Source organism: Lagopus muta, chromosome 14 (genome assembly GCF_023343835.1).
Source record: "Lagopus muta isolate bLagMut1 chromosome 14, bLagMut1 primary, whole genome shotgun sequence".
Lineage (NCBI taxonomy): Eukaryota > Metazoa > Chordata > Aves > Galliformes > Phasianidae > Lagopus > Lagopus muta.
The window spans coordinates 13467662-13495203 of record NC_064446.1 but is presented as its reverse complement, the minus strand read 5'-3'; the positions used below and the strand labels follow the sequence as shown (position 1 = coordinate 13495203).

At 43.4% G+C, this 27542-nt stretch overlaps 1 protein-coding gene across 1 annotated transcript in view; it reads right to left on the bottom strand.

Annotated features, from left to right (window-relative positions):
• ADAMTS2 (ADAM metallopeptidase with thrombospondin type 1 motif 2) overlaps positions 1-27542 on the bottom strand; it is a 168119-nt gene that overhangs the window by 12047 nt on the left and 128530 nt on the right. Inside the window, exons 6-18 of the mRNA XM_048960190.1 lie at positions 22474-22630; positions 21525-21630; positions 19998-20141; positions 17953-18085; positions 16416-16529; positions 9370-9515; positions 7849-8024; positions 5614-5747; positions 4666-4789; positions 3970-4050; positions 2575-2738; positions 1263-1422; positions 643-775 (exon numbers count right to left, since the gene is read on the bottom strand). Of these exons, the coding sequence (XP_048816147.1) occupies positions 643-775; positions 1263-1422; positions 2575-2738; positions 3970-4050; positions 4666-4789; positions 5614-5747; positions 7849-8024; positions 9370-9515; positions 16416-16529; positions 17953-18085; positions 19998-20141; positions 21525-21630; positions 22474-22630 (1772 nt within the window). The remainder of the gene's footprint in view (positions 1-642; positions 776-1262; positions 1423-2574; positions 2739-3969; positions 4051-4665; positions 4790-5613; positions 5748-7848; positions 8025-9369; positions 9516-16415; positions 16530-17952; positions 18086-19997; positions 20142-21524; positions 21631-22473; positions 22631-27542) is intronic.

The window sequence follows — 27542 nt, the reverse complement described above, 5'->3', positions numbered from 1 at the left end:
CAAGAGGAATATGAATCCCACATATAGCAGAACAACCTGCTGCCAGTCAAAAAGCACATGAAATTTGTGAATAAAGATATTCACAACAATTGCAGGTACACCAGGTTTACCAGTGCACCATACTGCACAAGGATAGACAGAGAAATCAACCAAGCCAAATATTTTTCCCTGTTTATGTGTCCAAAAATATGCTGTTGGCTTAAGGAAGGTTTGGGTTTGGTGGGATGTATGACATTGGTTTTCTTATGTAGCACTCTATAAATTTGTTCTTACATGATTAATTCACACTGCATAAAGTCAACTGGTATAAACTGAATTTATGTCCATTTTTTATTACCTCAAGATGGTGTGAACACAAACGTCTGGATCAAAACTGCACTTTTTTTCTAATCCAACTTATCTCAGAAGTAATAGGAACCAGCAGTCCCAGAAATGGTATTTCTACTGGCAGAATACAGCATCACACCCTCACAGCCCTGGGTCTCCATAATGGTGCAGAGGTTTGTAAGAGCCCTTATGTTAAAGCGGCCATGCATCAAGTTGGAAAACAGAGACCAAGCTGAAGTCACCTTCTTTCAGCTGACAAGAGCCAGCTGGGAACAACACTCCAGCAGCTGTCACTGAGCACTGAGCAATGCTTACATGGGCTGTGAGCACTCCTGGAGGTTGCACACCCTGCGAATGGGCTTCGGCTTCTGGATGAGCTCGCAGTAACTCCGATGAACCATCTTGTGGTCCGTCTTCCTCCGGCAGCCGTACTTTGTGAACTGGAAGCCTGAAGAAAGACACTCCTCTTACTTTTAGGACTGTTGGCTCTTACACAGGACCTGCCAATTACACTGGATAAACACTTGAATTCATGTAGATGTAGCACCAAAAATTGTTCAACTCCTTTGTTTTTCACTAAGGCTGTAATACAACAAAACACCACCTGGTGTTTCAAGCCGTGTTAAGGGGCTGAAGCTCACCCATCATGTTGGTGGACATCATCAGGGTCCACATCTGACACCCAAAGCAAGGATCTTCACGTTGCGAGGTGCACATCCCATTGAAGGTCTGGCCCCAACTCACCTTGAAGTTTAGCACCCCTATGCCTCTGAGATCCTCACCTAAATCCTGCACACTTGGACAAGTCTTCCAATTTAATTGTTAGAAACGAGCCATCCCAGATCTTTCCCAAGAGCCATTTCAGTTTTCTCTTAAATTATTCTGAATGCTTTGGGTTGATTTTTTAATTATTATTATTATTATGTTTTTTTTACCTCCTCCACAAGGTCTTGAACACTGGGACCACTTCTTCAGAGCCCATTCATACGATACTGAGTCTTCTTCCAAAACATTATTGTTATCTACGTTCAAGGAATCTTCATGGATCATGTACTTGTAAGTCAGAGATATCTTGGAACCACCATGGGGAATCACCTAGGAAGCAAAACAGATGCAGGGGAAAAAAGATTTAAAGACCGATACCAGAAGCTATGTGAGGTGATGTGAAATAGCAATCATCATGGTTCAGATCTTAAAACATCCCCAGAGGGATTTAAACCTTCTAGCTGCACTCAACATGTTGGTTTTTTTTTTCCCCTAATGAAAAAGTATCTATTTCCTTGTGACACAGAGTTTATAAACTGCGTATTAAAGACTGTTGTTGATTTAGTCTGATTTTTCTTGCCAACATTGGACTGACTTCACAATACCAAATTTTTTCCATATCCCATCATAAAGGGAAGGAAATGTTCTACTAAAACGATGATGGATAGTTCCACTCAAAGAAAAGGCAAATTCAAATGCACCGATAACTGAAGGAGGTGAAGAAAATTGCTCGTACTTCTGATAAAACACAAAGATTCTTGTGATAATTCTGGGAATGCTGTAAGACTTGTTACTTAATCTTGATAGAAGTATAAATCATTCAGAGTTTTTTGCTATCGCACTGCATCCAGACAAATGCAATAGAACATAACTCAATGTGAATAAAGTGTAAAATAATGGTCCTTTGAAAACAATTTTCATTCCTCCTGTAGCGTTCAGCTGGTACAGACTAACACATTACAGCTGCTTTAAGAGATGTTCTGAATCAACCTACTCCTACTTATGGCAGCCACTTGCTATTTTGCAGTGAAAAAAGAATACAGTCACAAGGGTTTTGGAAGTACAGAACTGGCTGTGCTGTAACAAACTGAGCCTGGAAGTACGAGAATCCTGCACTGGACTTTGCAGAATATGTTTTCAAAACGTGGACAGGAGGATATGAACTGATATGAACCATTTCAGTTCTAACTAATGCTCCCATGACAGATACATTAAGTGGGCTGGAGAGTCTTTACACGGTGTCCATTTTCTTGGCTAGCTGCAGGAAATAATCAGGAGAAATGGCTGCCCAATACGTTACCCTGCGTTACAATTCATGTACACAGCAACGAATGAGAACTAAGGAATTAAAATACATCTTCCATTGTCTTGTAAGTGAAGCAGCTGTCTTCTTTTAAATCACAAGAGGAATCTAAAATATATTATAGCACATTACGAGTCTGTAATCCTGACACTGTGGAAGATGGTTTTCATTTGACTTACCAGAATAACTATTCCATTACGCAGAGGCCCCATGGTCTGCACGGTTTCTCTATTATCGTCATTCCGATATTCCCACTCCACACCCATGTCAATAAATACTTTAGAGTCTGGCACGTAGTTGTCTTCACTTAGAATGAATCTTCCTGTTTCACGATTTTTAATTGCTAGAAACAACACAAGATATGTGAATAGCAGAGGTTTGCTTCTCATCTCTGGGTTTGTTCTGCTCTTGTCCCAGTGGGAGGAGCAGAAAAGGCCACGCACAGCAGCGTGCGTTTCCCTCCCTTCTCTCACAGGTTTGGAAAACCTTTTTCAGGTGTTTCACTGAACTGCCAGTGCTTTCCTGCTCAGCTCCAGGAACATCAATTGTTCTTTTTTCTTCTTTTTCTTAGCCTGCCCAGACAGAAACAAGGCCAGAACCACCACACTGCGTCTGCCTGTTCTCAGCTGCTTCTCATCCCATTGGCCAAACCCAAGCCAACGATGGCCACCTCAGGGTCCCATGTTTCTCAGCTTTCACATGGGGTATTACTGCCCCACAAGGGAAAGCCTACAGGGCTAATCCACAGTGGTCCTCAATGCAAGAAAGAGAGAGGCTGGAATGTGTATTCCTTCTGCTCAGGTGCAGCCTGATGGCTGTCCAGAGAGGTTGTGGGTCCCTGGAGGTGCCCAAGGCCAGGCTGGGTGGAGCCTTGACCAGTCCTGAGCTGGTCAGGGATGATCCTGCTTGTGGCAGGGATGGAACTGGAAGGACTTTAAGAACCTTTCCTACCCAACTATTCTGTGATCCTATGAAGAACCTTGTCTGGCCCTGCGAGCAATGGCTCACATCCCACAGGACAGAATGGGAAGCATTCACTGGTGAGAAATTCGACCAACTCACAGTGCAATTTGTAGGCCATTTGGTGCAAATGTACTTCCAATTAATAACAGCCCAGTAGGCACTGCTTCTCATCAATTACACACCACTGCAAGGAGAGGATTTCAATTAACTCCTAAGCTGTGTGATTGGTTGGGCAGCCTTGCATCAATACTGCTAGCTGTGGGGCAGGATCTGAAAAAGAGCGAATGTAGTCTTTGCTCTCGGATGGAGCTCAGTAACAACAGGATGGGAAGCATTTTGGAAGATAATGCACTGCAGCCAATAAAGCAATTCTGCTCCTCTATCAACTTTCACACGTGCAGGGATGTTCTTGTTAGGACTCCAGGGAACACAGCACAGGGAAATCGAATTGCCAAACAAGTTTCCTAATTTAACATACTTGAAGGAGGTATGTGGTGTGGGAGGATAGTGGGTAAACAAATGCATAAACATATTGTGAGGCTCCAAAGATAAAAATAAACAGATGAAAAAATGTTCTGACTGAAAATTTGTCCCACTTGTTGCACACTTACCGAGATGATGACTGGTGGCGTCTGATTCCTGTATAAGTAAATGTCTTGCCCCAACAGGAATTTCAAACATCTTAATGTGCCCTTCATTGTAGTATTTAAAAAGATAATAACTCGTTAGTATACATCAAACAGGAAGAGTCTGGCTTAGATTTTAAACAAACAGCATTTTCTAAAGTCAGGGTGCATCACAGAAGCTGAACCTAATCCAGCATCACTCCCACTCCTGTTTCTGTGCCAGGTGATGGAGCACAGCAGGGACAAAGAGCTCGAGGTCAAAAGAAAAATGCCTTATGTGCAGTTTGCTTTAGAGTAAAGTGCACTTCGAGTACCATACACACCCACAGACACTGTGTAGGCTTGCATGTGACAGTGAGCAATGATGACATATTTCTGCAGCATTCAGGTGGAGCAGCCAGTGACATCAGCAGAGCCTGTGGCCATGAAATGAGGACCAGTGAAGGCCTCCTCTATCCATGTGCAGGCCCTAATATCATCAGACTTGCATAATCACTGGACAACAGTCTGATTTTGAAACTCTAGATACGTCTCAAAGTAAAATGCAGAGAGTTGATTGCAATTAGTGGTGCTGTGAATTATTTGCAATTGCTTTGGTATTTTTCAGGAAACTTTAAGTATCAGGAGAAATCAAATGAAGACATCCTGAGTCCCCCAAGACAAAACAATGAATGAACTGACCTTGTTTCTTTGGTACTCTTGAAAACGTTCCTTTCACCACTTTGCAGTGGGAATTATCTCCTCCACAAACACCGCATTTGTCTTCCTGCTTCGTGGATCCTATGACCCTGTCACACCCAACTTTCTGCGCACAAAGCAGAAAAACAGTCACTTTTACTTATTCAAGCTTCAATTCAATGGAGCCTTCAACTCAGATACCAAAAGCCAGACTTCAGCAAAGAACAAACTGTAGTACTTTCCTGGAAGTTCAATATCCAAACAGATTTTAATACTTGCACTTCCAGTTCTTACACAGCTGTCAGTCAGGTGATTAGATTTTGATACTGTGCTTCAAAGCAGTCCTCATGCCAAAGGAATGCAGCACTGTGAAGGACAAGCTCTTCAGCCTCAGCGTATCCTAAAGCAGAAGGTTAAATTCTGGGAGAATCAAAGCGTCGGTGGGAGGGCAGAACCCTCCAGCAGCACTTTGCTGAGTCAGAGCCTCAGGTTCTGCTGAAAGATGACCTGAGGCAGATCCCAGCTCGGAGGAATTACTACTGATCTTTTAAAAACAGCCTCATCAATGACGGGGAGAATGCACACCAGCAGTACCTTAGCACCACTTTCCGTGGGAGCTGCAGCAGGTTTGTATGCTGTGCATTCTGCCTCCACTAAACCTGAGCAGGAAAAGCTTTCATTGAAAAGCTTTCGTTGAAAGCTAATTGTAATAGCTCTTCTTAAAAACTGTGTCAAATACTCCCTGTGTAGGTAGGCGCTGTTGGAATTGAGTCACATGCAGTGTGATGGCAACTGTGAATATCACACACAATATTGTGACAATAAGCCTAATGAAATCTCCCTAATACCCAAAGTGTTATTGTATCTACTTAAAAACACATTCGTGGAGAGAAAAACTCAAGCCACCATTTTAGTTGTTCACTGTCTCTGAACCAAGGCATCAAAGCTTACCAAGCATTCTCCCCGCACGCAGATGCTGTACCCGTCTTTGTAGGAGCAGCGGGTCCCATCGTGGACCATCCTCTTCATGTACACAACATCCCCTGTTTCCTTGGATTCGCAATACAGGTGGCACCTTTCCTTGGCTGCAAAAGAAAACAGTGCTTGGCCAGCTCTAAAGGTTTCTTTGCTGAACTTGGTAGTATGTTACACTATGCTTTTTGAGGCGAAGAAGAGCATTCTGTTAGATGGAAGAAATATTCTGCTGGTTTAACATGATCACATCTTAGGCACTTTTCCCACCGTTTAGAACAGCAATGACCTTGCAATTATAGCAGTTCAATTAAAATAAATGTTCACAGGGCCGTAGCATTCTTCCCTTGTGCAGTTCCATGGCCTCTGCCCTCTTTAAATGCAGTTCTTGTTATTGCTCTTGGCGTCTTCGTGCCCACTGGGTATTGGTACATCAGAGACCTTTGTTACTGCTAAGCAACAAAAAATGCAGTGCCTGGTCTATTAAAACAGGTAATTTACTTTTCTTATGCAGATCTTTAATAGAGAAGTCCTAAGTTTAAGACAATAATGTCAGACCTAATGGATCTGCATATATTAGGAACATTACACTACGCACAAGGCATAGATGTGTACACACACACTGTGCCTCACCCAATGCATACCATACACTCATTGCAGCAGATAAAAAGAAAATACCCAAAGGTCTGAGCAGATGTTACTGGCTCTGTACAAGGCTTTATTCCCACAGCTCCACGAGAATGGTAAATTTGCAGCTGCCATTAATTGGAATTAAATGCTCCCCCCAGTCCCCACCAATGTACCACATGCGCCTGATGGAGCTGCTTGTCAAGTGCATGGATTTATATCACTTCTGAGTCAGGGCTGTGTTATCTGCACAAAGTATGTCACTGCTATGCCTTGCCTGTACAAAAGGCAGTTTTAAACACAAAAGGCCCTGTAACACAGATATATAGAACCCCAGCAGTGGCTAGTAACAGTGCTCAGATCAGTGAGCCAGTTTCTGACCCAGAAGCCATGGAATTTAATAGAAAATAGCTGATTAGTTTCAGCAGACTCTGTGGCAGACAGCTCCAGAGACAAAGTGAAGGTCTGAGCAGAATCAAAGGTCTCTGGGCCACAACGTTCCTCCCCATCTCCCTGTGCCAGCAAAACTATTTCATGAAATTGAGCTGTGAGGCTGCATCTGCTGCTCCAAAAATCCCAGATTGCACAAGATGGCATGAGAAGAATGAGGGGACCCTGAGAACTCTTTAGGAAATAAGTCAGACAAATTAATGACAAGCTATTTGCTATTAACTTCTGACAGTAGCTCCTCTCTGGAATGTGAAAGGATTCACCTAAGGCCATCCTTCCCCTCCCCGAGATCTGTGCTGGGCTGGGCACAGCTCCGGGACACGGGCCGTGTCACTTGTCCCCTGCCACACCAGCCCTGTTCTCCATGACCTCGTTTAAAAACACAAGCAGTCTATACACTGCTTCTCACACAACTGGGGACTCGTTGCCATCTGCCTTCTTGTTTGTTAAAAGCAAGGTTTCAGCACAACACAGCAATAGCATGGCAACAGTCTTCATGCCCCAAAACCAATTAGCTGCACTTCTGTTGGCATTCAAAGCAGAAAAGTTAGCAGTAAAACTAACATTTTTGTTTGCAGAGGTGATCTCTGCCAAGATGCTGTAACACCACAACGATCATGATGGTTCTCACCCAGCTCCCATCCAAACCAGTGTCCGGCCCCAGCAGTGTCCAACAGAATTAGCAGGAAGATGGAAGAACAAAACAAAAGTAACACTTTCCTGTGTATATTCTTCAAGGAAAACTGCAGCTCAGAGTTCCTCCACATCATGGCTGGATCTCATTGTTTAGCAGCTTTTGGTGGATTATAGACCTTTCAAACATTTCCCTAAACCATTCTTAAAACTTCTGGCATCTGAAAACACCCTGTGGCAATGGATTCCCATTTAATATGTGCTGTGTGGGAAAGTACTTCCTCTTGTTTGTTTTAAATTTGTTTTAAATCTGCCACCTGATAATTCTATTTGATGTTCTCAGGTTTATGTTATGAGAAACAGTGAACAATCATTCTGCGTGCAGTGTTTGGTGCCAGAAGTCCCAACTTGGCCATGTCAATGGCCACACCACGTCCCTGTAGGTCCCCAGCTCCAGCACTCCCACCCTGAGACACATTGAGGACAAGAAGTGGGACCACTCACCATCAACATGCTCATAGGGCAGCCAATGGTGCTTCGTGTTCTGGTACTCAAAGTACGGATCCCATTGCCTGCACTGCTCCTCTCTGAAATCCTCAAAGTCCTTGGGGCAATCCTGCGTGTTGCAGAGCTGGAACTCATAGCTCGGCCCTACGCACGTGCGGCCTCCGTTGGCTGGACTGCAGAGGACAGAAAGCAATGGTTACTTTGGTCATTAACACATGAATTGAGCAACTACCAAACCCTCTGAGACACAATCTAACTCATAGCCACATCATTAGGAACTTGATGAAGCCAGTGATTCCAGTACTTCCTTCTCACATTTTATCAGGACTTCATCTAGTTTAATGATTGCTCTGGTGTTTGCCTTCTGTTGGGAGGTACCTCTGGAAAGGTTTCTCTCAATATACGTCATTACAGCTGGGATAAAAGAAGCAATCATTTAAAAACCCGTCGTCGCTATTTCTCTCCCACAGAGCAATTCCTGCAAGTTGAGCCTCCAAGCACTTGAAATAGAAAAGTTATTTTCTTGGTGTGGTTCAGAAAGGAGAGCACAAGCAGGTGAAGCGACTCATTCACATTGCCTCCTAAGCCAGCAGCAAACCCAGCCTTTCCTCTGTGCAAATAGATTTTACAACTAAAACAGAGCCCACAATCATAAAAGTCACTTTCATGTTGCCAATGGAGTAAAGGTTGAAATTAGAACTGACAAATTTTTTTCTTAACGGAACAATTTCCATCAGAAAACATGGCTTCATCATCAATAAGATTATTTTCAATATTGAAGTCATGTTCAATCATTTCATCCTGTCAAAACATGTTCAAAAATTCTGTTTGGTGAAATCATTTAATTCTGCCCACTGCTTCACTTCCTGCTGCCATGATCCTGATATTTCATGAAATAGGGATAATCACATATTTAATATCATTTGTACATCTTGTATATATTACATATATCATAGTTTCAGTGTTACTGAAATTAAGCCATTTTACATTATTTTGATGAACCATATATACGTCATCAGAGCACAACAATTCAACATCCTTAGGATTAACTTTGGGGAGGGTTCTGCTCTCTGGAGCTTTGCTCCAACTTGGAATGAAAACAGTTTGAAGATGTCAGTATATTCCCTGTTGTGAGACTGTTTTTGAAGTACTAAAAAAGTTGGATTAATTTAAAAAATGAATTTTTTAACACAATCCAGCAAATTATTGACATCATTTCATACTCACGCTAGAATAAGGCATACATGGGGCTCTGAAGTATACCTTTGCAATAACAGAACAGCACTTTCAAGATCCTTTTAATGGCACAACCAACTCAATGGATGGATAAACTAGCAGATAAAGATGGCTCATGCCTTTAGACTAAGGGGCCCAAAGCAGAAATTCTAGTGTACTGCAGGTGAGACCTAAGAGCACCACTCAGCAACCTTTACTGTGTTCCCATAGCAGTAATTCCACAAGGGTTCTCACCACTCACTCACTTCATGTTCGAAAACCACGCAGGAGTCCCAGACTTACTGTGGGTTGTCACACTGCCGTGTCCTGTACTTCACCCCCGTGCCACAGGTGCGAGAGCAGGAGCCAAACTTACTCCATGCCCCCCAGTGCCCATCCTGTTTCAGGATGTCTGGTGTCAGCCAGATGCAGTGACCTTTGAAGCAGTGCTAGGAGAAAGAACAGGATAGGTACAGAGTGAGCAGATGGGAGTTGCACTAACGGCCTTCAGAGGTCCCTTCCAACTCTAAGGATTCTATGATTCCATACTGTACCACTGGTGCAACAGATTTCATTTTGGGCACAAATATTGGATTTTTTTCACCTCTCCAGAAGAAGGCAATGAGAATCACTGCTGTACTGTGCTGGTGATCCCCAGCTCCTTCTGATTTGACAAACTTACACATTTTCAGTATGCCCATTTATGCTCATAGGAATAGAGACTGCTCAGTTTGTTAACATGCTGTCAGCATCACATGCCTCCATCAGAGCAGCAGGGATTTCACCTTAACTGGTAGAAATCCATCTAACAGAAGTGGCAGAATCCCAAACCCTGCAGGGTAAAGGTACAACCCTGCTGCTGCCATTTCTTGCAGAGATGACAACAGCTCCTTCAGCAGCAGTAGCCCCAGTAACACTGCAGTGAATGTGGTCAGCAAAGCAGCACGAAATTAATGTCACCTCACATGGCAGACACTGTTGATACGACATAGAGGACTCTCAGAGTCTCACTGAAATCTTACTGAAGCTCATCAGAACACCAGGAACCCTTCACCAAACACTGCCTTGCACAGACCCATTCTGGAGCAGTTACTCCCCATTTACAGCTATTATTTCCAATGATATTCTCATTCTATTACCCAAATTTTAATGCAGTCGGTTCTACATGGAGGTAAACAGAGTTTCCTGAATTCTCCAAACCCACAAGGTATTTACACATTTCTTTAAAAGTCTTTGTCGCCTCCATGCTTATATCCATCAACTTTAATGAGATCTTGTAGGATACAAAGCAAAAAATGCAATTGAAGACACAATAGTTTGCCTTTTCTCAGATACATAATCTGATTTTTGGGTGGTCTTGCATGGAGCCCAAAGTTGGACTCGATGATCCTTATGGGTCCCTTCCAGCTGGGGGCATTCTACAACTCTATAACCCTCTCTACTGCCTCCTCCCACTAAAGACATTTGCTACCGCCCTTCCACCAGTCCCTAATGAAGGAAGTCTTCCTTAGCTGAAGGCAGGATGAATTCTTCTCAAGGATCACAGATTTGGACTGTTTCTGCTGCTTACATAAAAGTAATGGAAAACATTGCCAGCAGTACCAAAGACCTTGCATGAGGCCATTGCACTCTGCTGCACTGGTGGCTGCTGGGACAGGGCTCCAGCTCACGTGCACAGATGGCCACAACAACAAGTGCAATCGGTCCCTTGCTTTCCTTAACATTCAAGTCAACAACAACGTTTTACACAGCTTAACGAGCCCTGGAATTCGGGAATTTGGCAGGCAGCACCAGCTGAGCATATGGCTGAATGCATGCTGCCAGCAAAAACAAAACCAGAAGATATATAACCAGAGAGCATTTATAAGCGTGGAGCGATTAGTGAGCTGGAAGACGAATTTAAAAGGGATGGATAATCATTAATAATGCTGAATTTAAAGAGAGAATCATTAGTAAAACGTTGACAAGACACAGGTTTCCCATTTGCTAATCCGCTCAATGATTGGCTTTTTATTCATGCAATTTATTTTGCTACTGATTCGGTTGGACAAGGGGTAGAAAACAGAGCAGAAATTAGTTTTCAGCTACTCGTTATTTCTCATGACTTCAAATATTCAAAGTCAAAGCCCATGAAGAAGATGAGTTACCACAAAGCCAATTATAACAATCCTGCTCCAGAGTTGCAATGGGCAAATTTTTCTCATCTGCTTGACAGAACAAGAGATAAATCAGCAAAGCATAAAAGAAACACAAAATGCTAATATGCTAACTCTGAGGTTCAGCACCGTATCCTCCAGGGATGATGAACTCCTGGCTTTGTAGAGGTTTGAGCAAACAATGTGAGCAGTCAGCCCTGAGTGGAATGGCACTACTGCAGCGACGCAGGGGAATATGTCTGCCTGGCAGGCCAGACTGCAGCTGGGCTTGGAGGAAGATGAGCTGCAAGGGCTCCTGATCCCTGCTTGTTTCAGCATCCTTTTGTCAGGCTTCTGCATCCCTCAGATGTAAGATCCACACAACTCTGCCTGAAAAGCCACGTAGCAATGCTCCAGGATCCGACACTCAGCAGAGAGGAGAGGGAGAGACATGTGATGCTGTGTTTGCTGTCTCTTTCCCCTGTTTCAGCCAGATGCGAAGGGATGTGGTTTGCAATAACCATGAACAAACCACCTGTTTGACACTGTGACTCGTTCCTGAACTGGAAAGCAAATGTGGAAAGTGTTATTGACTTTGCCTGTGTAAAGAAAGGAGCAGGATGGGTTTTTGCTGGAGAAGTCAGTCCTGCACTGCCTGCTGGGAAGCAGAGAGCTATGAGTGAGTCACTGCCAGGCTGCATCTGGGCTGTGTGCTCAAAGAAAGAAGCCTACATAAAATGAAGTGATTCAATGGCATCTTAGGTGCTGCAGATTGGTGCAAGAGGAGCACACGGAGCAGAAAGCAGAGATGGATCCGTCTACAGTGCAATAAAGGATGTGAGAGCTGCCCCTTCCCACTGCCACTGCAATAACTGCCTAACTAAGTGGGAACAGCCAATTCCAGCCACTATTCCCTTCACAAGCAGGGCTTTCATGTAAAACATGAAGCGTATTAAAGCAATCTTTCTTTTTTAATGAGGAAAAAAAAATGGGAAAGTGCGAATTGTTTTCTTACTGGAAGAGAAGATGACTTCTTGTGGTCTCGCCAGTTTTTCTGGCAAACAGGGCAGTCCAAAACAAGTGCAATTTCCAGGAGAGGAAGCTTAAAACTCGCGCAGTAAAACATTCCATTGCTGTTTTCAGCAGTTCTTTGAGACAACTGCTGTGAGGGCCAAAAAAAAAAAAAAAGCTTCTGTGTTCCTGTGGGCTTCCCACAGCTGCATGGTCATTTTTCAAGACTTGCAGATTTCTCTCAGTCTCTCTACCTGTCGTGCTCGCCTCCCAGCCCAGCCATGTCAGTAAGCCCTGCTTGGCCTCATCGTGTCAGGACGGGGCTGTTGCGTTATTTCCACTTCCCATCGCATGCAGGCTGGTCCGCTCTGCTCCCTCTGTTTGAGATCAATCAATTGTAGGGAATAACCCCAGCTGTAGCACACAGCTGTCCTGGGAGCAGTGGTGGTTCCTGGTGCAGAATGTGTCCATCTTGTGCTTCTGTGGCAGCCAGCACAGCGCTCACCCATCTGCCTCCCGTGGGGTCTGCATCCCCGGTAGGAAACCACCAGATTGCTTTGAGCACACATTGGTGTTTTCAGAAACCCTTTTTTCTTCTAAGACCTTTTTATTTCAATAATCATTCTTCTTCTCTTCCTGATAGAGCAAAAACTGCAAGTCTCATCCATGTGGTGTGAGGGCAGGAGGACCAGCTGGGCTCAGGCTCTTGCACAGCTGCCAAGTTAACCAGGAACATCAGCTCGGTTGGCACAGGAGGGTACCAGGAGCTCACCTGACTCCAAGGAAAGAAATCAGGAGTGTGGGCGCTGCAGCCCTCTGTGCTCCTCTCAGCAGTGAGCAGATGGACTCAGGCATGCCATCCCCTGCATGAGTGACTTTTTTATTTCTGCCTTCTGGAGGGCAGTCACCTGCTTCAGCTGATATGCACCTCTCCCCAGAAGAGTAATAGCTTTAAAAAAACTGAACAAGGAAAACTGATGGCATATTTCTTAAGGAAGCCCGGGTTCCAAAGCCTGGGGCTACCGGTGGAGCTGACAGAATTGTATACAAGTAAATAAATCATCAGCTGAAAACATATGTGCTTTATTTTCCTAAACTGCAGAATGCTGTGCTTTTAAGCTTCGCATAATTACCTCTTGTCTGCATGTTTAACTATGAAAATTCACAGAGCATCTCTGGTTCCACAGTCAGACTCCACTCCCCACATGCTGTGCTTCACACACAGCTCATTTCCTTGGAGCTAACGTGGCCGCTTGGAAGTGCAAGGTGCTGCATCACTGAAGCTTCAGGAAATCCATTCTGTCTTTCCCCTCTCAATTCACTTAAAAACACTGGGTTGAGAGCTACATGAAGCATTCTATTTCCTTTAAAATTCCATAAAAATAGCAGTTTTGTCCTCTGGCTGGAAAGCCTTAAGAGAATATTACACATTTCTATCCCTAAACCCACCAAACTATTACATTGCTGCCAATTAACATGTCTCCATTTGTACAAGGAAACTCACTTAAAAATTCTTTTTCAAAAGCAGAACGTCATTCTTTTGGCAACTTCTTTCAAATGAACACATGCAGAGAAAAGCTTACAAATATTTTCATACATTAAATGCACATCTCTATGTGTGCATGCATGCATACACATACAAATACTCCGGCACTGTGAAGTCTAATTTCCCTTCCACTTCCAAGCTGCAGTCCCTCTCTCCAAGACAGCAGGGCACACAGAGACGTGGTCCTTGTCAGTGTGGCTGCTGACAATGTGCTACAGATCTCCCATCTGCACTAGGTGTTCTTGGCCCTGGACCATCAGAAAGGAAGGAGGCAGCTGGACTTTGTCCTCTTCAACAGCATCTGCTGAGTTTGGCAGAGCCATCAGCTATCAGCCATCTGAACAGCAGGCTCAGGTCAAACACCTGAGCTCCGTACACCCTGTCAGTCTCCCAAACACTGCTTCTCTTTCTGGCACTGGGACATCTCAGCTGCTGCAAAGCCGGGATATTTCTTCAACACATCAGCACTGATTTGATTGGCCTCAGCTTAAAACAGGCGCTGGGAATTAGTGGTATGAAATCATGAAAACTGCATGCCCCTAAGGCAGGAGTCAAATGGATCTCATTGAATCATCTCTGATTGCTTGTTTGTGTTCCTTTTTTCTGGCATTAGCCCTAAATAGTGGTCTGAGTTTCAAGTTATTTTTGTCTTCCTCATACACCATGGGAGATGCTTCTCGGAGAAGACTGCCAACGTCCCAACTGCAGGCAATGTCCGTGCTGTAGTCACTTTGCTTTCTGCTGAGAGCCTCTGGTTCTATCCAAATTGATGAAGACAGTGAACAGAGAAAGACCAAATCATAGGCATGGATGAAAAGGAACAGAAAAAATGGAAAAGGACTGATATGATGTGCCTCTGCTAAAACACCCTCAGCTCCTAATAAGAACACTGGTCAAATGCCGAGCTGAGAAGCAAGAACTTCACTGCAACCCTCTCATAAGCTATTGCTCAGGCTACAGGGCTTTATCTAACTAAATGGTTTTCATTTCATATCATTTTCTCAGGTTCTGCTGGAAGGCTGCAATAAGCTTATTTATCAAAAATCTGTGACATCTCTGGGAGTAAAACAGTTACACTCCTATCATCTATGGAATGCACACATCCCCTCCTGCATCTTCACTGAACCACCAGAACCTGGCTGTCTGGGCAGCTCTCTGAAGCCTTGGAGCCTAAGTCCCAGTCCAGCAAAAAAAGTTACAGTGGAGTTGCATAATATCCTGACAAACTGTTTATAATGGAAGCACTGGACTGATCATTAACTGTGAGATTACAAGTTCCTTTTTTTATTCTCATTTCTGTCCAAACACTGATGAATGGATGGCTTGGAGAAGTAAGGGAAGTGACAAGCTGGAATACAGTTGTGTTTTTCTGGGATTTTCATGTGTTTGTTTAATACAAAATCAAGATGTGGAAAAATGTCTCAGGTGAATCCAAAGAAATTGCCTGAGATTGTGTATTGTAATTTAAAAATCTATGTATTTTCAAACATGAAACAGGGGTGTTATGAGATAAATAACCTAAAGAAGACCAAAAAGAAATGGCTTATTTAGAGCATGGCTTGCTAGGGAAGGAATTTAGCATTACATTATGCTTTCATTAAAAAAAAACATTTCAAACCACAACAGCAGTTGCTAATATGGTTCATTTATCACATAAATGATGTCATCCACTGGGTTTTACAAACATCCTTCCAAGTATCAACAACATCTTCCCCTCAGACCCTGCGCCCACAGCCCAGCGAAGCCAGGCATTTTGAGCAGACTTCAAAGGAGTTCAGATCCACTGTGAGCACAGCACGACCTCCCCAGAGGGGTAACTGAGAGCTGGAGCAGGCTGTCCTTTCAGGGCAGGAGCTGTCAGAGCCCTTGGCACCTTGCTCCTTCCCTTCACAGCTCTTCACACCTCCCTTGACTCCCACCAAGCAAATCCACCTACGCAGATCTGCCCTTTTCTTCTGCTCATCCCTCCCCATGGTCATGCTGGCTCTCTCCAGCTCTCACTCAACTCCCACATCTGCCCTGTCCCTCAGGGCCAGCACTGCAGCCTCAGTGGGCTTGCAGTCTCCAGGACCTCACAGCTCTCAGCAATGGAGGCCTACTGGCACTGCTACATCACTGACACAAACACAACACCCCGACCATGCACAAGTCATGGGCAAGTGAAAATTCCCCATTTTTGGCTCTACAATGACTTGCTGAGAATCCAAGGGCAATTCACAAATGTGCAGATGCTGCCATGACTTGCCTGAAGACTGGGTTTCATAGACAGAGAGACATCATGCAGCACACACCAGACCTGGTCCCTTCCTCCTTACTTGCATTCAGGAATTTGCCCCACATCTCAGCTGACTTCAAGTTCCCAGAAGGTTTTTCCTTTGTTAAACTGACCCTATCTTTGGACAAACTGGGACTTGGGAACTCGTGAGTTACAATGCAGTTCACACCCAGACCTTCCCCAAAGCTATATGGAGGAGACAAATAAAAGTCATAAGCTTTTCTCTTTACACCCCCTCTATTATATTCTCCAGTCCTCCATTCCCTATATTTCTAAAAACAAATTGAAAAGACAAAAACCTTCCATTTCTGTGCTTAATCTGAAGGATAACAACCCCAGCTGCACACACACAGACTCCAACATGCACAGTTCCAGCTCCCACCTTTCCTGGTGCACACATGGTCCCGTCCAGCGGAGGCCCTTTCTTTGTTTTGCAGAAGTAGGGGTTCTCAGGATGGCTACACCACAGCTGCTTACAGGGATCAAACGTACGAAACTGAAACACAAAAAAAATCAGAGTGGGTGATGCTTTGATGGAGCTCTGACTTCAAGCTCTGAGCAAAACTGTAGCGTGGGGCTCGATTTTCCTTATCCAGCTCTCAAGTGTCAGCTGTGCTCACTAATTCCTGAGGAACACTGTGAAATAAATATGACTGAACGTGCAAAAATCATCAGCGATTCTGAGGTGAGACCCTGCCTGCAGTCAATAGAATAACACTGGACAAAAATGGCTTGATACCAGTGACTAAAGGCAGATTGAACAAGGAGTAAACCAGTTCCCCTGCCCGATAAGGCACACACTGCCTTTTCTTACAGCTTCTCCAAATGGCATTGCTTCATTCAACAAACAGAACAAACAATACTTGAGTACCCGTGGGAGAGGGATGCGAGCTGCTCCTCTCAGGAGGGTGCAAGACTGACCTCAGGCCCAATGAGTAACTCATCATTTCACCTACACTACAAGTGCTCGTAATGCAGAGAATGAGAGCCACCCACCACAAAATATAATAGACTATAATGTCTGGACGTGCTCTTGACTGTTCTGAACAAAGAATAGAAAGCCTCCCAGGCTCCAGAGAACAGATACAAGGAAAGACCCTCTTTGGCAGGGACATTCCTCCAAGGCAGCATCAGCGGGAATGTGTCAAAACACAAAACTGCAGCTGATGCTTAAAAGGTTTTCATCCATTATCTGGAGACGCTGCTCGGCACACATAATCCTACAGATGGGAATGAAAGCAGCAATGTTCTGCATTACGTTAGCAGCTGCCACACCAGCTGAAAACACATCGTTCCATATAATATTTGTGTCCTGCTTGAGGATCCGGAGGTGGGAGGCACAGCCCTGCTGCAGAGGCTGAGGCACTGCAAATTGCACCAGTCTTGCCTAGCTTATATAAATTTGGGCTTTGTCTCTTGTTTTCCCAGTGCAACAGAGCCAACCATAGCATCAAGAGCCCTTGCAAGTTGTTCTCTTTGCTGTCACGCTTATTTTCACATGCTAGACATTAAAACGCATCATGCTTTCCACAAAACCAGAACATAAAAGCTTTCTGCCCTGTGTTAACACTAAGATGTGACACCAAATCTCCTTCTCATTGGGGTGGGAGTTTATAACAAACTAACTAGCTGGCAGCAATAGGAGGCTCCACAATACAGCAAGCTTGCTTGCTTCTAGTCTAGAACTGTTCATGAAACTACAGCATGGCCATTTCTCTAAGTTCAGTCTTTTGAAGAAAGCACAGAGGTTCTTAAAATAACATATTTGTCAACATTAAGTTGTTATTTCTCGCTCACAACCAAGTGGGCACATCATCCTTCCTCATGGGCTTCACTGTGCTGTCCCTATACAGGACATTTCAGAGACACTTACAACACTCCTGGATGAGAAAGAGCAGAGGCTGAACTTAAGTACTCACAGCTGTGCACATCATGTAGCCCAAACCAAAATCAAAACGGCACTGCTCATTCATGGAGTAGTGAATTCCTGGCAGCTGTGGAAGGGAAGGCCAGTCATGTTCGAAGGGATCATCGCGCAGACAATCATAGGAACTGCAACAGGCAAAAATTACAGTAACAGATGGGGCTGTGAGACTCACAGAGTGTTTGTGGTTTCAGTGCCTTCTCGATCCAAACAAAATAGAGCCTACTATTCCTCAGACTCTGGTCATCTAATATCGCAATTATGCTCACGTAAACTTTAGCATGATGTATCCACCTCTAACATATTCTGTGTTGGTTTTTTGTTTTGGTGTTGTTGTTTTCTGGGGGGGATGGGAAGGGAAGGTTGGGAAGGGGAGGTCTGGAAATCTTTCCATTGTAACTTCCACACAGCTTGCAAGTAAATTCCTGTTGGTTCCCAGGTTGCCTATGAAAAAGGAACCAAAGGAAGAATCCACATAAGAGCAAGAATCAAAGAATATTCAGTTACTTTTCCATTTGTGGAATTCCTTACTACCTGCAACTGCATTTAGAGTGCAGCTTTAGAAGCAGAAGCCAGGGTAATCACCCAGGAGCAGTGCTGAGCTTGCCATACTCCTGTCCCCTGCTGAGAAGCAGTGACCCATCTATAAGCACCAGTACTTTCCAGCCCACATTAAATGCTCAGGATTATTCCCTCTCTCTGTTTCTCCTGATACCTCTCAGCCCCATCCATAACCTGCCAAGTTCCCTTTCCGTGTGATGAATAAGGGAGATTTCCCCATAGGACAAACTAGGACCATGTCTGACTGAGGTGCGTAGAAAACAGAGCAGAATAGCCCAGAATGGTTAACTGTATAATCACTGCTTCATTCACAAGCCAACACCATAGGCAGTATCTCTGAATTGTCCCCAAGTTATCTAACAGACATGAGGACACCATACCCAGCTCTATTCTGGCTATCATTCAGGCTGCCCTCAAGATACCAATAGCTGAAAGCAGAATGTTGAGCTTAGATTTACTTCAAAACAAACCACAGTGTTACAAGATATTCTAAAATAGCTGTATTTAGAAGAATGCAAAGCAGCCATCTAAGCCAGATGATTTTCATTTAACTGATAATGCTCTGAAGGATCTTGCTAATTAAACAATCACGCATCTCTCACAATATTTCCTATCCTTACTGCCATACCTAAGGTACATAAGATAATAAAAACATTGACAAAAAGAGTGACTTCTGCTTATTTTGTTGATTTTGCTGCCTTCTTTCCAACTTATTTTCATTTCTTGCTGTGTATCCTAGAGTTTCACTGCATTTTTCCTATACACCTTGTACATAACAATAAGGGGGAGATCCATTCTATAAGAGCTAAAACAGGACCATAAAGTCAGAGTTTGTCAGGAAACCTGAGTGCAGCTCTAATGCAGGAAGGACTCATTCTAAAGAGAAGGCAAGGGAAATAAAGGAGATGTTAAAAAAAATGGAGCATTTAGGATATTTAAATGAAAAGACACCACTGAAAAATTAATTCCAGAATCATGTTCTTTCTTTAGAGATCTATTAAGGTCCAGAAGACCTCTAAGAACTTATAAAGGGCAGAATTTCATTTTTTTAAAGAGCACCATCTCATCATTGACAGTCATCATAAGCAATCAACAGCTCTTGAAGCCAAATCTGGTATCTGTAAGATAGCACAGGCATTCCTGCAGCAAAAGCAAAAGCAAAAGCCTATGTGAGGGAAGCAGGAAGTCAGCAAGGAGGTGAGTACCAGTGTCTCCCACACACTATCAACAGTCTGGAAATGAATATAGAAGTAAACTAAATGAACTGAAATCAAACTCATTGACAATTTGCTTTATCATTTGCAATCCACGAGAGCCATCTGGTTCCCAATAGGCTGGGGGTGGCTTTCTTTGTTTTATTCAACCCCATTCGTGTAAGTAATAAAAGAATAAAGCACAAACGCTGCACGAATGCTAAAAGCAAAATTGCTCTTAGATGTTTCCTAATCAAAGCTGAGAGGCAGCTGAACAGCTACTCACTGGAGGTATCGATTCAGCTCCTGCTGGCTGCAGCGGGACCAGTGGAAGCGGTGGAAGGCAGCTTGCACAAGGGGGGCCATGATGCTCCCCAGGCGGACCTCGTCCCCACATCTGTTTCCTTGGCCATCATGCTCCATGCCTAAACTGCCCCGGCACAGGAGAGAGCAAGCACAGTCACACTGAAGATGAACTCCAAGTGACCAAACATTTCTGTACCCCAAATGTTGCCATGGGCGATCACAGTCACACTGTTATACCCCACATGCCAGGTACTGGCTCTTAAGATACTTTCATGGGATTAATTCAACATCCACTTTTGAAATAGATTGAAAATCCCATCTTTGGACTTCTGTGTATGCATACGTTTCTGAATAACTATGGCTAAATGAATCCATTTCTGGATTAAGGATCTGGTCTCCTCTCCAGCAGAATAAATGAAATTTACTCATACTTCTTTCTGGAGCCATTTGCAAGTTCCTTGATTTGAATTAACCTGTGATTGTAGCCAAGTGGGGGGATAAAAATCCACACTGAAAGCTAGTTACACCAGCTGCTGCTACTGCCCACTGTAGCAGTTCCACATTGTGGATCTTGGATTGTGTTTTTCTGTGCATGCTGTTTGATTAACATGGGCACTGTGTGTGTTACCAAAGTCAAATTAGCAGATCAGGGCTGAATGCAATTTCAGGGATCACAAACAATCTCCAGTGATCTCTCTTCTAGAGCTCAGTGTACACTCTTTACAATCCTAATTCAAAAATTCTGGAACCCAATACCAGATAGGCATCAATTCTATGCTCCTGTCTAATTTAGATACATTTGCGGTGAGATTCAATGAACTTTGGTGATTTTTTCATTTAAAGCCCTCCATAATTTCTAATAAAACAGACAGAACAGGACCTGAAGGCCTTCTTAGGGAAAATATAATAGATTAAGACTGTTCAGAAAAGGCCTTCTGGGAAGTGTTGTTCTTCTTGAGAGAAAATGGGCAGTCAGTGGGTGTCCTCTGCAAACAGAGAAACTGAAATGCTCTGGGAGAGACCAAATCAAGTCACATCAATAAAATGATCACATTCTTATATTTTCATATAGTTGCAATTTCAGTGGTTAGCACCTTTTTTTTCCTATGCAGCATTTTGTCCTTTAGCAGCAGTACCATATCAGATGTGCTGATTTAATATGGACTGTGCTTGAGAATCACGTATTCCATTAACTTAAAAAATTCATATTTCATCCCAATGAGTATTTTACATTTTCACCAGGAGACTATAAAGCATCATTCAATCTAGTTTGACAGCAGTCCTGGGAGGTATTTTGGTATTAGTTCCTTTTCCCATTTGAAAAACACCTGAATATAAAACTTCAGATCATAAATAAAATCTTGACAGAGCTGAGATCTGAAGCGAGAGCTAATGACATGTGGACATGGACATGATTTCTTCACATGAACTTCATTGTCCCAGTGTCACAGCTATCTCTGTATCAAAGACATAGGATGAAACACGGGATGTCCAGGGCTCTACTCACACATGTCCAGTTTCATGAGCCACCACAAATGCAGATGAAAAACCATCTTCATGATTGAGAGTACAGCTTCGAACAGGATGGCACATTCCTGTGACTGGAGCATAGCCTGTGAGAAACACCACATTTCAGAAAAGGAACAAGTATGGAAAAGTGATGTGAAGCTCCATGAAAACAGTCTTCCCCTTTGCGACATGAATTACAGGTAAGTGGTCCTCTCATAGATAAAAAGAGACCTTCTGTCCCCAGACATTTAATAACGTGCTCTCTCATCCATGAATCACCCTGTTAACCAACTGAAACTATATTCCTAGCTCAGTCAGAAGGTTGTTATCACATCTAGGACCATTCTGCAATTGCCTTCTCTGAGTACACAAGGCAACAGAGGAAAGGGGGATACCACGCAGTGCTGTGCAGCTCATGAGCTCGGTGCACTTCCAGCACCCAGGAACACACGAGCAAAACCCCCGCCCTGTGCTGACAGCAGATCTGACCAATTCAAAATGAACAGGAGATTTATCCCCTCCAGTGAACAAACCTGATCTCACAAAGAGGCAGAACCTGAAGGAAAGGAAAAAGAGCACAACACTTGGTCCTGCTGTTCCAGACCTCTTGGTGACAGCATTTCTTGGCAATCTTTACTGCAACAACTTTTTAAACACAAAATCTATTCCTTATCTTTGGGCATTTTCAGGATTGTTTACATAGGGATCTCAATTGCTTGCCTTCAGCTAGAGCAAAGAAATGATCCCATAAGTAATCCCATCAGTTAGGATGCAATGCATGAAACAGTTACAACTGAAAACGGTCATGTGCAGAGCGTTTGGGGAAAGAAATTGTTGACCAAAGCTAAGCAACATTTAAACTGCACGATTAGGTTTGCACAGTGATAAATGCAAATGTTGCTCAGAAGTTTTGCCATTTACCAAACAAAACCCGACACACGTCTTACCCTGCATGCCAGATGGACCAAAATCCTGCCTCGTGAGGAAGATAGCGTGGTCATGGTATTCTGCATGCCCGGTGTCTGGCTTCTGTTGCAAGTAGGCCCAACGACACACGTTCTCCAGGCTTTGAGAAGGGTTCCCAATCTCTATCAGACTCATGGACTGAGCGTGCCCAGAAGTAAAGACAGTAGCAGTTATTTACTGAGCTAGGGTGATTCTTTCCCAGCCTACTTAAGCACTAGAACAAATTTGCCACTTCCATTAGAACTCTTAAGAAAGAGATTATTATGCTTTACGAACAAATTTTACTGAGACAAGAAAGTAAGAAAATAGTTAACAATCACAGCTAGATTGAATATGATTTCTGTGGCATACCCATAAAGTGTAAGATACAATGAGAGAAAAAAAAGCAACAGGTATTTTCAATATTGTATTGTGCAATGCACATTAAAATCCCTATGCCATCCCAGCACCAGCTGACACCATCACTTCAAGCCTGGATATATTGTTTCCAACCTAACCCTATGGGATCTGCAGTGGTGTCAGGCCAGCAGAGCCTAGCCCAGTGCAGGGAGGGCAGAGCCCAACAGCCATAGCAAGGGCAGACTGCAAGCACCCAGCCCTGGCTCATCAGCCTCCTTTGCCAAGCACTCAAGACTTCTGAACACCACTGGATGCTCTACTGAGAATAAACACTAATTGTACTTTGTCCAGCTGTACTTGAGTCATAACTTTGAGAAACAGATGTTCCCAAAGACTGTATTTTAAAACACTTTTTTTTTTAACCCATTCTGTATTTCACAATCATTCAGAAAGAAGACTCTGTCTTCCCAATCTGGTACACCTTTATTCTGCCTGTAAGCCACACATTACATCACTGTTGTGTTGTCATGACTTGGCTGACTTGAACAAGCTGATGTGTGCTAAGTGGGTGCAAAGGACAGTTCCCTCTAATGAGAAAGAAAAAGGTGCTTTAAAATCCAGCTACTGCATTTACCTTACTTTTTTTCCCCAATAGTACTTAAAAATTTCCAGCTAACTCTTGTTAATACTATGCATTAAGTCTCAAAAAAGCACATTATATGTGGGATGTTATAAAATATATGACTAATTGACCCACTCCAGGCCTTCCAGGACTTGTAAGAACTACATATGCAAACCCTGGCTTTTCATTTACAAAAATTACATTACCATGACAACATTGTAATCATAACACAAACCACTACAATTTAGACACTATACTGTACTGTAAGCATTTCTAATTCCCAGATAGATAGTTCACAGCAGAAATAGCCAGGGCCAAAAATAAGAGAGAAGTAACATAGTTCCTGTTTAAATACAGATGTGTTTGACATGTCCTCTAATTGAGTGCACGATGGAGCATGCAGAGTATTGACTGCATGAAAAAGAAAATCCTCAAAGGGTTGTGGAAGAACAACTGGAGTTGATAAAAGAAAAGCCTGCCAAACTGAGGCCTGATTTTGGCAAAAATGGGATATTACAACTCTGTAACGTTCAGAAAAACAAATTAATAAACCAAATAGAAGTACAGTTTGGAATCTGACACCACTTTGGAATGAAAAGGTTGTAACAGAATCCCAGGCTGGATCATGCTGCTTCCAGCCATAATTCCCTTGGAAACAGAATAATAATCATGCTGAAATGGGGAGAGAGTAACGACGCCTTTACTGCATCTTCATGTGTTTATTAGAACAGACATGAACAAACTTTGAGTGACTAACACAAGGCAAAGTCCTGGCTCTTCAAGCAGAAATCCTATTCAGCTAAACTAAGCGTGACCATCAGTGAGGTCCTGGGCAGCATGTATCAGTGGTTCAAGAGCAAGTAACTATCTACGACATCTCCACCTTCATCTCCTTTCTGCAAAGCTTCAGAAGAAAAATCTGTCCCATAAAGAAGTCCAGTGAGAAATCTTCTACAAGGTTCAAAAAGCAAAGAACATTGTAACCTGAAGCTGAAAAAATTTAAGCTGTGAGTATGATTGAAAAATCATTTACAAAGTGCACTGTAATTCTTTGTCTCACAATGATCTCTTCCTATACCTTCCACAAAAGGAAAGTAATTTCATTTTATGACTGATCAGAAAATAAACAAAAAGTATCAATTATCAACATGTGCTTTGGTTGAGGCTATCTCAATATTTGCAAAGCGATCTCTGCGTAATCAGCAAACAAGCAAGGAGTATGAAAAAGGCAGTAATTTTTAAATAACCACTTCACAGTTTTCTCCTGTTTTGAGTCATCCCCTCCCTACCTCCTCAACTGCAACCTTTGCCAATGAATCGCAGTACAAAAGCAAAATTGTGGCGTGAATTAACAGCAGGGCTTCTTGAGCTCTCTTCTGATGAAGACAGTCTGCCAGAGATCAGATCAGCCTGCTGCAGCAGCCCCCATGGTTTGGGCATTGCGTTGGCTTTTGGCATGAGTTGACAACAGTTTTCTTTGCATACAGAAGCCCATTCTGGAGGGCAAAATCACTGCCTTAGGCCAAGAGAATCTCAATGCCTATTTACAACAACAGTTTCTAGAGCATCTCTCCAAGCAAATGAAAGGAGAAGTGACTGGCTAACATCGAGAATTGTGCCTTTTTTGTTGTTGTTTTAACTGACACACCAGGCAAACTGAAGGAAAACCCTCTGCCATAAAAAGGGAAACAGAACATGCAGTTCTGTAAATGTATTTCAGCTGACAGCCCAACTTCTTCTCCAATGACACGATTTTAAATCAGAAATGTGGCAGGTATAAAATTGACTTGTTTACTTTAAGCTACGAAATGAGACATCCATTAGGAAATCCATTCTTATAGATGCCTATGTGCTACTGGTATGAACAGCAAGGCTCCTACATCAGTACGAGGGCTGCCAGAGACTAAGAGGAGAAACTCAGTTATACCTGCTGTACAAAAAGTATTCAAGATCAATGAGCATTCATATCATTTCTTCACTAATCTTCCATCTTTCTTCACAGTAATATAGATACCTAAAAAGAAATCCACTCGGTTGCTAGCAAATTTTCACCTGAATTTCCACTTCCTGCAATTTGTCAAAGACTTCCAAATGAGAATGCCTTCAGCAGTACTAATAGTAACCTTGGCTCAGTGCTGGGATCTTCCTGTGCTCATGAATTCTCAAATAAACAACAGTTCACTGTTATTTTATCCAACACTAGCAACTGATGGCAATGGCTAAGCAGAATGTCACTGCTTTTAGTTGAAGCTCCCAGCTCTGTGTTGAGTCACATTTCATTTGGAATTGGTGTGATCACAGAGTAGGGAATATTGTATGGGTGAGAAAACGCTGATTTAGGATCTGATTAATCCCTACTGTGTTTTGCACAGACCTGGTTCAGGTCTAATGCCCATGGAAGCCATGCCCTCTCCTGATGGCAGATGACAGGCTGCCTATGGAGGATACTTACAGGCCCCAAGCATAGTTCGGTACTTCCCTCAGATAACCTCCAATTGCCCAGTGGTTTTTGATTCAGAGATTTCCTGAGGCAGATGTGGCTTCGCAATAAATTTTTATTCTCTTGCTCAGTAACCCTGACTCCAAAGATAAGTGCTGCTGTCCTGCAAGAAAAGTGTGTAGGAAACCATGGGATGAGGCACAGCTAACAAGGGCAGATGCAGTATGTTTTGGAAGGGTGCCATCTGGGAATCTACTCCTGCAGAAATATGAGATAACACTTGATAATACATTCTCTTGGAAATCAGTGGGCAGCTTTCATCAAACTTAGAAAATCCCAACCCCTTATTAAATGGACAAAGTGAGGGAAAAAGAGCAAAAGAGATGAACAGTGTGCAGCAATAAGGATTGCAATTAAAGCAAAATTCCCTCTCTGTCATGCAGCAAACAGTCTGGGGGCAGCAGGCTGGCTGTGCAGAGGAGGTGGAGGTGTTACTGTTGGCCTGCAATGGACCTGCACTGCCAGGAACACGTGAGCCCACAGCTGGCTGAGGAGCAGGCCTGGCCGGGAAGGACCTCTTTCCAAAGAGGACAGCAGGCCTGTGGAGAGCATTACTCAGCTGATCAGCAGGAAGGCTGCCAGTGGAAAGAGAAACTTTCCTTCTCACTGCAAGAAAAGCAAAAGATCTGTGGGCACTTCAGAGAGCTGCTGGTGGAAACAGATGGATGTTTGCTCCCTTGGCTGGGAGCGCCATGTGGGGAGACACCATGGAGGGCTGTGAGGACAGCCTGCCCAGAGAGACAGCTGGGATCCTTGCTCTCAAAAACCCAGCATCTGCTGATGCCTTCCAGTTGCCTTCTTTTCTGATTCTGGATTCACATCTTTTCTGCTCCCCTTCCTTTTTAGAGAAATTCGGCAGAAAATAACCACAAATAGAAGAGGAATGAGTTGCAACAACCATTAGTACAAGAGTCAAAGGAGGGCAATAAGAAATGATTCTAAGGTCATTGCTACATAGATACAGATTTCTTTGAGCCTTCTAAGCTATTCACTCTGTCTTTCAGGGAGTTATCAGTGGGATGTTCAATTCTCTGTCATTAAGACACTGAAGAACAAGTCAATCAGTACTGCAAAGCCCTGCAAGTACTTTTGAAAGGAATTTGGAAACTGAGAAAGACATCAAATAATTCTTTGAGAATTTCAAATACAAGGTTTTCGTAGAAGAAAACTTCAAATTTAGTCTATATTCTACCCAAACTTTCCAGAGCCTTCAGTTTGCCAGTATGTGTAAAAAACACACTGTATCACCCATACAGTGGCAGCTTTCATTAACCAAGTGCCTTATTTACCTGCCATCTGCAATAGCTGAGTACAGCTTTGCAGCAGCGTAGATGAGTGGGTGCTTACTAACAGGGACAGAAGAACCGGTCAGAAGCTTGCTGGAAAAGCACCTTCCCCTGCTCGTCCATTAGGTGGTGCTCCAAGAGAACCAACGGGGAGGGCTCTGCAGCTCCTCAGCAGCTCCAGAAGGAGCAGAGATACGCTTAAACTTATCAGACTCCAAGCTATGGCAGAAAAGTTGGAGCATTCCTGGGAGACAAAGTATGACTTTCCCTTCTTGAACGTGTAACATCTCTGCAAAACACACC